This window comes from Halyomorpha halys, unplaced genomic scaffold, assembly GCF_000696795.3.
Source record: "Halyomorpha halys isolate HHAL.00 unplaced genomic scaffold, Hhal_1.1 Scaffold273.1, whole genome shotgun sequence".
Lineage (NCBI taxonomy): Eukaryota > Metazoa > Arthropoda > Insecta > Hemiptera > Pentatomidae > Halyomorpha > Halyomorpha halys.
The window spans coordinates 171,013-184,983 of NW_027106425.1; the positions used below are offsets into that span (position 1 = coordinate 171,013).

General features: G+C 32.2%; 1 protein-coding gene across 3 annotated transcripts in view; it reads right to left on the bottom strand.

The window, feature by feature from the left end:
* LOC106680646 (GTP-binding protein REM 1) overlaps nucleotides 1-13,971 on the bottom strand; it is a gene marked incomplete at its 3' end in the record, with an annotated part of 52,591 nt that overhangs the window by 19,813 nt on the left and 18,807 nt on the right. For 2 of the 3 annotated variants that reach the window (XM_067044801.1, XM_067044799.1), the window contains 2 exon segments: nucleotides 1,428-1,634; nucleotides 12,026-12,194. In XM_067044801.1, coding sequence (XP_066900902.1) covers nucleotides 1,428-1,634; nucleotides 12,026-12,182 — 364 coding nt within the window. 3 annotated transcript variants of the gene reach the window in all.

Below are 13,971 nucleotides of genomic sequence, written 5' to 3' on the forward strand. Positions count from 1 at the left end.
TCTATTTTAATTTTTATATCCAAGTTTTTTTATATTAATATATTGTAAATGGGGACGTTTGTATTGGGTATTATGTATATTTATAAAAAATTTTTTTACTATATTTTATACTTTAACCTAAATTTAATTGTATGAGTGATGGAAAGGAAAAGAGAGAAAATTTTGTAAAATTGAAACATTAAAAAAAATTAAACATACTTAAAGAACGATAAAAAGCTGGGAAAAAATGTGTAAGGGAAGAAATAATAAAAATGGAAAAAAAAAAAAATAAATCAGGTATAATTCTTGTACACATTGTAGAAATTTTTATAATAATAATAATAGAGAGAGAAATTTACTTTATTCATTCATGCTGCCCAAATTTATCGGGTTGCTACATTACACAGCATACTAATCAGTCCGTGATCGGACATACATAAATTACATATTTTTACATGATATAATAAAATAGAAAGAATATATTTTTTTTCCCCACACTTTTCTTTTACAATCAATTTCAGTCTACACACTAAATACAAATATTTCAATTTATTCCTTTTTTTCTTTCCGTTTCTTGTCCATTCCATTTCACAATTTTTACTTCATTTGATCGACAAATTCAATCTCCTGAATTCCCCCTCTCAGATCCTTCCCAGTGGCCCGCTAAACAAATTCACAAATACATACATTTTACCAAAACAAAACTAATACATAGATTTAAAGGAAAATATAATGAAAAGTGTGTTAAAAGAAATACTTGATTGGATACATAAGTAAAAAGAAAATGAAAATAATAATAAAAATTAAATAATTTAATGAATAAATAAGTTAAAACACACAAATCGACAGGTCCACCTACTAAAATAAATAAAATAAAAAAAATAAAATAATAAAACAATGAATAATGTAGAGCTAATTAATATGATGTGACTATTTTTATTAATAGGATTATAATTAATTGTGATTCACTAGTTATAAGCATGTTGTGTATAAGACAACCCAATGGAGTTGGGCAGCACATTTTTTCCATATAAAATGTTTTTCTCTCTGCATTAAATTACAATTATCTTTTTACCATTTAGTTCATTTCTACTAGATAATATCCAACTTTACAAATATTTAACTATACGAAAAAGATAGAGAGGACTGACCTGTACTGCTAGAACATAAACATAGATGATAGACATGAACTCAAAAAAGAGAAAGGCTCAAGAAAATAAGGTTAATAATCCTTGTACTTTTTTATAATATTTGCGAATATTATGTAATACCGCAAGACATTAAAGTAATATAATCCTTTTTTTTTATCGGACCTCTAATCACGTTATCGTTGAGTAAATAGTTTCATTCTACGTTTTTTTTTTAATTTGGCCGCGAAATAGCCACTGTCACTAGTTTACACATTATATTGCTGCATATATGTAGGTTTCTGAACTAAAGAGATTTACTTGGTGGCTGGAGGTAATTAGATCTTAGTGGTGCTATAACAGATTCTCTGGACGCCCTTCTTGATGCAAGGTAGCCGAGACCTCTAGGACTGCTAGGTCGTCGAGAAAGTAATGTCTCTTCAGTAAGTCCGGATGCTGTAGTTAAGTCCGAAGTGGATCGCCTGCAAAGAGGGGGAAACTTGAACACTGGAGACGCGGGGGGTGCACCTGTAAAGAACGAGTAAAAAGAGTTATAATTTTTTTAAATAAAGCAGTGGATCGATCTTGATATGAACAATCTTTGCTTGTTACAAAATCCTTTTTCTACAATGGGTCAAAAAAATATGATTGTTTTGTTTCATTTTGGAATCAAAAAAATTAATTAATTAAAATATTCAACATAAAATAAAATAAATAAGTAAATGAAAAATAATACATAAAAATAAATAAAATCTATCTCTAAATATATACATAAACAGAAGAACAAAAATCAAACTATGTGCATGAAATGAAAAAAATATATATTGATAATAATAATAATAAAATAAAAATGATCACCAAGTCACATTTATACTCTTATATACAATATTTATACTATGGACTTGAGAATCCCCGAGCCTACTCTATCCCCCCACTTGTGAGGGGCAGAGCTGGACTCTTTGAGATCCCAGCACATCCCACTCATCGCGTCACTAGTACTGAGTCAGTTGAGGTTCATCAAGTGCGCTAAAACCGTAAACTCTCAACTTGAGTGGAGCATCTGACCACTGTCATAACTCCAAATGTCCATTTTTATTTTACAATAAGTCTCTTGGCCACTAAAGTTTCAACCTTCAAGGTGGATTGTAAGGTGGAACTGGACAAGGATTGAACCAAAGAATTAGGATGATTAGAAGGATTTATATGGAATTTTGAGAATTTGATTGGTATGAGGTCAAGGAAAAAAGGGATATGAAGGTCATAGCATAGTTCTGTTAAAAACGTAATAGGGTGCTTTGGCAGTGTGGCTGAGTATAGTCTTATAAATTACAAGTTGGTTTTCTATTGAGAGAAGAGAGGTCCTGCTGAGCGGTAGGTATAGTTGGATGAATCGTCTATTGAGTCCTTGTCTTTTAAGTCTAGTATCTTGGTTCCAGGTAAGTCTTTTGTCTAAGATGAATCCAAGATATTGCACTGTGTCGGAACAGGTGGCCCAAAGCTGCGACGGAGAGTAAAAGTCACAGGGTGCATTTAGTAAGTCATAAAGTATTGGCAAACTTTTAATTATGGAAATAACATTTTATTAATTTGAACTGAATGCCACTAATATTTAGTCATCGTAACATAGTCTCCTTGAAATTTTTAACAATATTTCGACCAATACTAAAACTTGTTTCAAATTTATTTTTCCATTTTTTGTAGAATAATTAGAAGAATTTTGTTCCTTTAGAATATAATTTAACTATCGATTTTTTTAAATAAACACTATTTTTACTTGCTTGAGCTATGATTTTATTGCAAATATAAAACGAAGACTGAGTTTTATTTTTATCTTTCTATCGTTTTTATCCTTATTATTTATCTACTAAAAGAAAAAGGATTTATCTGGGTTATAATACATTTGAATTATATATTTATTTGTTTGTTTCAGTTGAATTATAATACGTCTGAACTGGTAGATAGGTTTAAGTATTTAGGTTCTACGGTACCTAGTTTTCGACAGATAAACGTCCGAGGGATAGACGGGGGTAGATGGGAGGATTGCGTTAAAACTGATTTAGTAGCATTGGGTTTGGAGGGGTATCACTGGAAGGATGTATGCAGAGAGCAATTGGTGATATCGGCATCGAACCTCTGGGTTCGTTTTATTATTATTATTTAGGAATTTACCCTATTCTCGGTTTTCACCGTATCAAAGTAGCACCTACTCAGACCTAGGTCAAGGGTGAGGCTAGAAAAAATTAATCTTTGATATTAATGAATTTTCTGGCTATGCTAGTAGTTCCGAGCAGTAAAGCTTTCTGCATTGGTTTCAGAATAATCAACGACAGATCCAGGTCCTTAATGGTCTCTAGTGTCTTCTCCGGGATCAGAAAATTGGTTGAGACACCCTGACACTCTCAAGCTTGGAAGTAGTTCCGAAGATTTTCTTATTCGCTGCGGCAACCTTTTAATATTGAAAGCCCTCGTCCTCCTATTTTTCTTGGAAGGTCCATTCTCACCATAGAAGATTTCGGATGACTTTTTCGGGCATTGACTAACTGCACTCTGAGGTAAGAATCTAGTGCATCCACATCTGTATTCGTCTATTTAAGAAGGCTAAACGAAAAGGCTAAATCCGATATCGCCCATGTATTCTAAGCTTTTTTTTATATTCTTTGTTCGATGACCTTAACATAACGCTTAATGGATTTACCGCTAAGCAAAACCAAATTGGGCTTATAGAGTCGCCTTGGAAAATTCCTCTATTCATTTATATCTTCTCATTGGATATCGGTGCTTTAGTACCAAGCATAATCAAAGGAAATTTCCACAACTTCATACGGCGCTCTAATAAACTGATTACAGGTTTATCTTATATGTATGGTATTTAGAGATTCCAGAAGCCAATTGTGGGGAACACAATCAAACGCCTCCTGGTAGTCAATCCATGCTAAAGATATATTCCATTTTTTAGCTTTTACTTGAGAACCTATAAATGACCAGCAATTCTTAACATCCCTTGGCATTTCCCTTCGCACCTAATTGCTCATCAGTAATTAAATTATGCTCATTTATATGTTAGCAATTCATAAGTTCCGTTGATACATGTGATGGGCCTGAAATCTCTTGGTTCATTCTGTTGTTTCTCACCTTTTGGTATCAAATAAGTATGGCCCGTACAAAAATCCACAGTTATTTTAGTTTTGTTTTCCAAGAGTTTTTCAAAACAACCTTCCAGTGGCTTGTGAACACTACTAAAGTTCTTTATTGAATAATTATATAGCTTATCTGGGCCAGTCGCTTTCTCATGAAATACTACGTCATTTTCTTGTATTGCGACAGCTTCCATCATTGGAAGATCAGTCATATTATCCTTAATCTCCCTTAGCCAGTATGTATCAGTTTTATATCACTTAGAGGTATCCCATATAGTTTTCTAATGATTGATCATAAGATCACTGGTTGTAAAGCTCTTACTTGTCATTCTTTTTTGAAGACAGCTGTCTATGGAATAATTTTTCCATTGTAGTAAAAGTGTATTTAATATTTAGCCCTCCATTATTATTATTATCTTTTTTCCGTTTTTCTAGCTATTGCGGGTTGAGTATCTGAGGTGGGGGAACTAGACGTCCAACCACCTTGTGGCGGCAGTGGGGGTTCAAAAGAGAAATTACCAATACTACCGGCCACTATTAAATAAAAAATAAATAAAAAAAAATAATCTATTACAAAAAAAAGTTTATGAGGTGGAGACTTGAACTCACGATATTTTTTCACAGAGCGATCTCGTCTTCGCTGAACAGTGGTTATTGTAGACTGTGTCACAATGTCCCGCTGAGGGCTGAGTAATTAACAATCACACTGTCATTACTTGTCTCTTACTAATTGTCTGTTAGGACTTGATCCCTTTAACTCGATACGAGGACTTGGTCCCGAGAACTTACTACTCTTGGTTCCTAACACACTATATGATTAAGCCATAGTACTCGCACTGTGTCCGGACTTAATTCCTAAACTGTATTCAATAGATACACACAAACAACATTTATTGTGTGTATCGGCACGTAAATATATATGAGTATATATTTACGTATATGAGTACGTTTATAACAACTAATAAAAAAATATGTTTCCTCTTTCCTTCGTACGGTGGCCACAACACACCTTCGTATTTTGTTCATTTATTTATTTTTTTTAAATATTTAAAATGTTCGCACTATACGTGCCGTGTCTATGAGAACGGACTGTTGAGCCTCTCTTAGCACATCAATAAGACTCCTAAACCATTCACGCCTGCCACTGTCGATTTTATTACGAGACCAATAGTGGATATAATATTTGGAGTAGTGGTAACTCCCTCCGAGTGATACACTACTCCTATACTCCTGACATTTCCTTAGTTTTTCTCCCACAGTAGAGCTCATATTATTATCGTTTGGGATTCCGACATAAATAAGTTCCCCTTTCTTTTTTTCTTAGATCTATAAGGAGGATATCTGGTTTATTATGGAATACTGTATGGTCCGTAATTATTGATTCATCCCAATAAAGCTTGAGAGGACCTTTTTGGGAGGAGTCTATTTGGTTGGTACTTGAAGTATGGGATCATAATCCATTGTGACGATTCCCTGATAAACACTAGTGGTTTTTGAATGGAAATATTGTCGTAGGAATAATTCCTGCTTGCGGCATGCTTCATCAATATTTATGAGTTCACGTCCTCCTTCTTTCCTGGATAAATAAATTCTGGATTTGAATGATATGGGATGATGGACTCGCTCTTGCGTGAGTGTCGTTCTCACAAGACGATCTACTTCTTGTAGGCTGGTATTTGACCACTGTAATATACCAAAGCTGTAGCTTAGCGCTGGTATGACCCAAGTATTGATGGCCTTGATTTTCTGTTTTCCAGATAGTTGAGTCTTCGATACTTTTCTTAGTCTCATTTTCAACATTGTTCTTAGCTCTTGTTTCACATCCTTTCGAGCTATTTTGAGGTGCTGCTGTAGTATACCTAAATATTTATATTGTTCTTTGGCTTCTAGTTCCCTGAAGCACTCATCTTCATTTATCAGCAGGTCCTGGGCATAGACCACTTGTTCCTTGTTCACACGCAGCACCGCGCATTTATCAAGTCCAAATGACATGCTTATATCTTTGGTTTAGGATGACACTATTTCACTCATACTTTGTAATTGTTTGTTTTTCCTTAAAGCTTAAGATCGTCCTTGTACCAATTGTGGCAGACAGTTGTTGCCTCATCCTTGGTATTGAGTTTGTAGCCCACTTTGTTCCTCCGCAGCATCCGACTTAATGGGAACAGCGCCTGACAAATCACAATGTGCTAAGGCAATCTCCTTGGTATATATCCCTCATAATCTTTATCTGGTTATTACTATGGGTCACTCCTATTTTCAACTTAGTCATCCAACCTGCCATCAAATTTGTGAGTAGTTTGATTACTTGAGCAATACTGTGAGCACTTCTGTTTGGCACAGAATCGAAAGCCTTCCTATAATCGATCCACGCCATTGAAAGGGTTCGCTGCCTTCTAGACTTCTGTGCAGCAATGAAGGAATCCGTTACTAACAGCTCTTTGCAACTCCAAGCTCCTTTTTTGCACCCTAGTTGTTCACTGAGTAACATGAGATCCAAGGTGGTCGTATATCTTTTTTGCCAAAACAGAGGTAAGAATTTTATAGATGCCATTCAAGCAACTTATTGGCCGGAAATATCCGGATCGTAAATTTGGTCCATCCTTCTTTGGAGCAAATAAGTAACACCGAAATGAGAGACCTTCTGGGGGAGCCTGCTTGCCATCTAGTACATCCTGGAAGCCATTGGCCAGTAATTGGTGCAAACTCCAAAACTTTTTAATCCAGTAATTCTGAATTCCCTCAGAGCCTGTAGCCCTCCAATTTTTCATGTTATTGGCTGTTTCCATTACATCGTTTATAATAATAGTTACCTCAGGCATCTCAATAGCATTCTCGAAGCTTCGCATTTCCTCTTCTATCCAAGAGGCGTTTTCGTTGTGGCAAGTTGATTTTTCCCACAAACTTCTCCAGTATTATTATTATTGTTTTAGCTGGAGCTAATGGAAAACATTTAAAACTGGTCCATTACTTTTTTGACCCTCAAAATTTAATTTTCGCATGATTACTTCAAACTCAGCTTTGAATTCCAAATTGCTTATAAAATGTAGTTTTAAACGGAACTTCAATAGTAAACATTAGTTCTGAAAAATATCTTGATCCTATTGAGATTGATAGAAAAAGGGGAGCTACCAACACTTTTTTGACCCATTGTATGTTTCGGTAAGCCAGGACGTTGGGTTGGACGTTCATCCATCTGTTAAGCGCTGATTACCTTTTTAGTAATTTGTTCGTTGTCCAAATCAAGGACGTAATATATATTACAATGTAATAGCAATTACCCTTATTAATTATATTGAGAACGGGCCATGAATATCCGGTGTATAGTAGTCAAAATCTCAATTCGTTTGACCCCGTACTTCTTTGGGCCAAATACTCAACTCTCAAAAACATAAAGTGTTCCTTCCATTAGTGTAATAGGCTATGTTTTTGCATTCATTGTGGATAGTAGAAGGCATACTAAGTATATCGCTACAGTGTACACTCCTATATCTTTGAATTATACCCATAGTAGCTCAGATTAAATAATTTCGAAATAACTAGCCATGCCTTGGTAGCATTTAAAAATGAACATATAATTCGACTATTCCCGATGTGATATCCGCATTTTCATAAGATAAAATATTTTTAAAAAAAGAATGAACTATCACCAAAAAATAGAATACTAAAATTTTATAAATTAATATGTTTATTTTAGATTAATGATTTATTATAATGATTGTTTCGGAGTGTTTTATTTTATTATTAACACACACAATTATGATCCAAATATACTTTCAACAATTATTGTCAGAAATTTTCCAACGTTTCGCCTCTCAGGCCATTTTCAAGAAGGCAACCTTAAATATTGATGTCACATTCTTTAAAATATTTTCTGCCTGCTAATTGCCCATGTCATATATAACCTTTTATATTTTAAATCTAAAACTTTTTCACATAAATGATTGTCTCTTTTTCTACTTAAAAACATTATTTATAACAGTTAATGATGTTTGTAAGTAGAAAAAGAGACAATTATTTATGTGAAAAAGTTTTAGATTTAAAATATAAAAAGCTATACATAACGTGGGCAATTAGCCTGCAGAAAATATTTTAAAGAATTTGACATCAATATTTAAGGTTGCCTCCTTGAAAATGGCCTGAGGGCAGTTGGAGAATTTCAGAAAATAAATGTTGAAAGTATATTTGGATCAAAATTGTGTGTGTTAATTATAAAATATTTATTTTATTTTCTAAAGTTAATCATCTTTTGGTTTTTTTAATAGTATGTAAATGGCCAGGTTTGCCTATTAAGTTAGTTCAACAAGAAAATATATAACCCATTGGCGGTTCTGGTGTGCTAAGATAAAACCTATCGATTCGCTAGTTCATCATAATTTAATATAATCGATAAACTTCATGTAATATTATGATTTAACAAACATATAGAATCTATTTTAAGACCAACATTTCACATTAATGTGCCAATAAATTATTAAAAATAAAAACTCAAAGTTGTGGTTTTTATTCCAAAAATATACTTATACAGAACTTAAAAACGTTTTTATTTTTTTTTTTTATTTAACGCCATATATTATTGTGTGTGTGTGTTACATTGATGTGCAAAAATATTTTCAAATAAAATTCAGATACACTTTTTCTATCTTCATTAGAACCAGATTTGGAATAAAATAAAGCAAAGTTGGTCCACAAATGTCTAAAATGGGCGTCTGGGCGTAGGCTTCTAATTTAAACATTTTTCAAATATTTCAAGTCCTAAAATCATTTTAAAAATTCATTAAAGAAAAAGATACGTGGGACTCTCCTTATCACAACCTCAATTTTTGTCCAATTTGTCGGCTGTTTTCAAATATCAACCTCAAAAGTTTTATTTATTGACTTGCATTATGGACTAATTCTAAATGTTTAAAATAACACAACAAAAAAATTGTATATAATTTTACTTTTCAATTACTTTTCATCAAACCTCATATCAATAATCAATTGGTTCCCTAAACTTTGGGACTTAAGAATTTATCATAATAATTCTAGGAAATCGATTTGTTTCTTAAAAATGAATATTTATGTATTTGTACAATTTTTTAGGTTGTGTTGACTCTTAAAAGGTTAAAAATCATATTTACTGTCGAATAAAGAAATTTGTTACACATAATTGCTAAAAAAATGATGATTTTTTTAAGGGCCAATATCATGGCCCTTTGTTTAATATAGGTACATGTTAGTTTTGTTCATATCATAACCACTGTACATATTTCCAAAAACGTCTATAATAATATTCATATATAATCATTATGTTTTTGTATAAATGGATGCAATTAAAAACTTATTTCAGTGTACTATAGTGCCAATAACGCTCTAGTCCAATTATTTCCCACTCTATAATTGGCACTTTAAATTAATAACTTCCTATTTTTATTTTGCTAATAATAAATAATATTACACATTTTTGTACTATGGCTGAAGACGAAAAAAATATTTATAAAACAGCGGGTTCTGTTAAAGTAAGGAAAATGATCATGTGATTAAAATGATTGTGGTATTGCCATAATAATCAAAATGTTTTTTGTTAATTATGGGACAGCACTTTTTACTTCTATTATTATTACGTAATAAATGTCTAATAAAAAATTATTGTTTAGCTTAAACCAGTGTAGTAGGTAGAGGGTAGAATTGAGGGTGCTACATTACTAGGAGCGGCAAAATCTCTCGGGACCCAACACCGCAAAAACATTAATTTGGTTCATCCCCCTCAAACATCATCAGCATTCCTCTTGAATAACTTAATTAAGTCTTTTTCAGCAGATACTTGAAAGTAACTTTAATTGAAATCCGAGATTAATATAATTTTTTATTAAGCCTAAAACATTAAATGGCAGACCCTTCTTAATGACATTTATGATGATTAGATATAGCACTGGGTAAAGTACCCCTTCCCTTGCTTTTCAATCCTTATGTTAGTAGTTGAGCCATAGCTTTCCTATTTATTCATCTGTTGGCTGCTTTTGTAGTAAGTCCTCATTCCATATCTTATCGAAAGCATTTTCGAAGTTAACCCAGACTGAAAGTGTATGCTCCTGTTTTTGAATACCGACCTCTATTTTTGAGCGATTTAGGCAATTTGATCTTCAGTAGAGTGGAATCTTAGGAATCCTGCTTGTTCAGGAAGTTTTTATTTTCTATGTGTAATATGTACACTAGATAAGCTTTTGTTTCGGGATACACCCTTACACAACTCATTTTTCTTGGTTATAAAAACTGGTTTACATCGCAGGATCGTATAACAGTCTAATATGTTAGTCTGTCTATGTATATTATGAACAATAATGGGCTTAAGATGTTCTGTTCTTTTACTTCTATTTTCTTTTAAATCTGTCTGATTAACTACCATTGAGCTCAACTATTACATATACCTTTCGATATAAGCTAAGGATAGTCTTAGTGGGAAGTCCTTTGTCTTCTAATACCTGTTAAAATACCAGGGTACAATATCAAATTCCCCAGAGCAATCTAGGAAAACGAGGTGAATCTTTTTTCCGGAATCCTAAATGAGAAAAATGCCCATAAGATATAAATAATACTCGTTAAATAAATAAATTAACTTTAATATTAAAATTATTTTCTTTTATTCATATGGTGACCTTTCCTTGATTGTCTCAGTGTTTATGTAGGAAACAACATAAATATTTACTTAATCAACTCTTATTTTTTACATAATATCTATTCAATTAAGATGAAACACAAATAAGTTAATGTAACTTATATAATTGTGCCAACGTTTCGGCTAGAGTTTCTAGTCTTCATCAGGGCTAAGAACAGAACAAGATAACAACCAATACGTATAAAAAATAAAAAAGAAGAGAGAAAATATAAACAAAAACACTTTTAAAAAAAAACGTAGTCATTCTTGTAACGTCTTTTTTAATTTGGAGTTTTCCCGTTATCGGCGCAGAAAACCAATTGGCGTTTGGTTTTCAAGCTAACCGGTTCGTTTTATTCTCTTTTTTTTCCCTATCTTTATTTTATCACCCCTTCTTTTTACATTTTCCTTATACACGTTATTAGTTCTGTTCACCATATATTATTATTGTTGTTTTAAAAAAAAATTCTTTTTTTCTTCTATTTATTTCTTTTGTTAAACTTTACATATATTTTGCCTCTTTATCAATTATTATGGTTACATATATTTTCTTTCTCTCAACTTTATTTTTCTTTCCATATTTCAATTTTTAAATTATTAATAACTAATATATTCATACTTCTTTACATTATATAACTTCATTTTTATTTTATTTCCTTAATTATGTTATTTTACCTACTTGTTCAATTAGCTATGTATACATTTTATTATCCACTTCTCTCATCACCTCATTTTATGAATTCCATTCTGTAAAATTATTCACTTTATGTCATTCTGTTTATACTTTCTTTCTTCTTTTTTATTTTTTATACTTATTGGTTGCTATCTTCTTCTGTTCTTAGCCTTGATGAAGGCTAGAAACTCTAGCCGAAACGTTGGCAGAATTAAATAAGTTACATTAACTTATTTGTGTTTCATTTTTCACAGTGCACCCCCAACCATCTTCTCCTCGTACAAGTCACGGTCAACTATCTCCCATAATTATTAAATTAAACATTCAAGAAATTCAAATCATAGCATCACTAACTCAAACAAATGACGAATGTTATGCTTTTGATAGTGACAACCAAGGAGCTATGTCATTCTTATCTTATCTCATTTCAAATCGATACCATTAGCTATAGAACAATGAATAAATGGTTTACCGATATCTGTAGGGGATGCTCCTGGTTTGGAGTGTGCGAGATGCGTGAGATCACGTGGTCTTCTTCGTACGGGTTGGACTGGTTCTCCTTCGTCGATAAGGGTTGTGTGGCCTTCTGGTGATGTCACCTCACAGACTGAACCTCTCCTCTCCGACATTTTCTTTCCCACCTATAACAGTCACTGATACAGCTGTTATCAAACAACAACGACCTTCAACTTCTACCAGTTATCACACACACTAAATTATCTATATAGGATCCGCGAAAAAGAAAGAGTATAGTACCTACATCTTACAATGACAATAAAATTACTATAAATTAACATTACTATAAAATAAACCTGTATTTAATCAATTACATATTTTTAAAAAACCCATTTAGGAAATGTAGCAATCAACTAAACTAACTACATATTTTTGTTGGGTTTTTGGCGTAAACGTTCTAATAATTAATGGTTTATTGTTAGGAAATGTGGATTGGTCCTAAAGTCCTATTATAAGAGGTGTCTTGACTTTTGGTCACCTAGCTATTGATTTATAATCTTCACGACTGGGATTCCCCGTAGCTTATAGTCTGTTTGTAGGAATTCGTGGGGTTCCTCATTGCTTGGACCAATTAATTTTGATTCATTACTTTTTCATATTAATTAACCAACAACAAAGAAAAATAAGATCAGCACTACCTCAAATTTCGATATTTAACGTTTCAAGCAACATAGAGCACAAAAACCAGATATTATATTTGTAGTTATTTAATGATTATTCGAATTAATAAATGATTAAGTCAAATAATAAACTTACTTAATTTGTTTACGACTTACTATTCACTTGAATTATTTAGTTAGGATAATATAAGAACAGGTATAATAAGAAACACGAGTTCAATTGAAACTGTTAAACAAGAAAAATAAATTATTCATAAAAGGCTCAAGGCTAATTTTTTATACAGAATTCGAGAAACTTATAAAATTTAAATGAAATAATGAAGAACGGTAGAATAGAAATTGAATATGAGGTCCAAAGAAACTTCAGGGGCTATGCCCAAACCAATTTTAAAGCAAACACTTTTAAATCCCAAATTTCGTAAGTTTAAAAGGCGGTTCCCATGTGCGTACCCAGCGAGGGGTAGAAGGGGGCACATGCTCACCTCCCCCCCCCCTCTCCTTAGAAACAAAAGAAATTATCAATTTAACAAAAAAAAATTAAATTTTTCTTGTCAAGAAAATAATTATAATAACCAATAAAGCAATGCAATGATTATATATAATTTTCTTAAAATTTTGGTTTCATTCGCCTTTTCCTTGCTGAAATTTCACTATCTGAACGACCATGGCTTGCCTCCCCTCTCAGTTTTGATCCTGGTTACGCTGGTTATTTATATATTTAACAATTGATTTGCTCGATTAATTTACTATATGTCCGACATAGGGAATAGTGTGTACTGTCCTTTCGAAAAAATCCCAAAACCAAAATAAGCGTTAACTTCTACGATATAATGCGAAAAGGTCCTGTTTCTCTTCAGTAAAAGTCCTAGAACTTAAGAAATTTGAGTAAATGATATTGCTATTATAGGTCATATTTGTACCACTTCCTCAAATCTTTTAACGCAGAATTTTGTGATCCTTAATTTGTTTTCCTAAACATTTCCGATAGGATACAAATTAAAAAAAAAAAATTTTTTTAAATCAAATTAATTAGAAAATTATTAAGCATTTTGGGACCACTAGAAATTATATAAGTGTGCTAGAAACTAGTTTTTAAAATTATTTACAGATGTATGTTTAATGAGCTGGGTTATTTGGATGGGGCTGATGTACTGTTTTTTTAAATTTTATTTATTGATAAATATTACATTCTGACACAAAGTTTTTGGGCAATAAGTGATAATGATAACTGATCACATTCATAATAAACTTTTAAAAAAACAAATGAATAAATGAAAAAAAA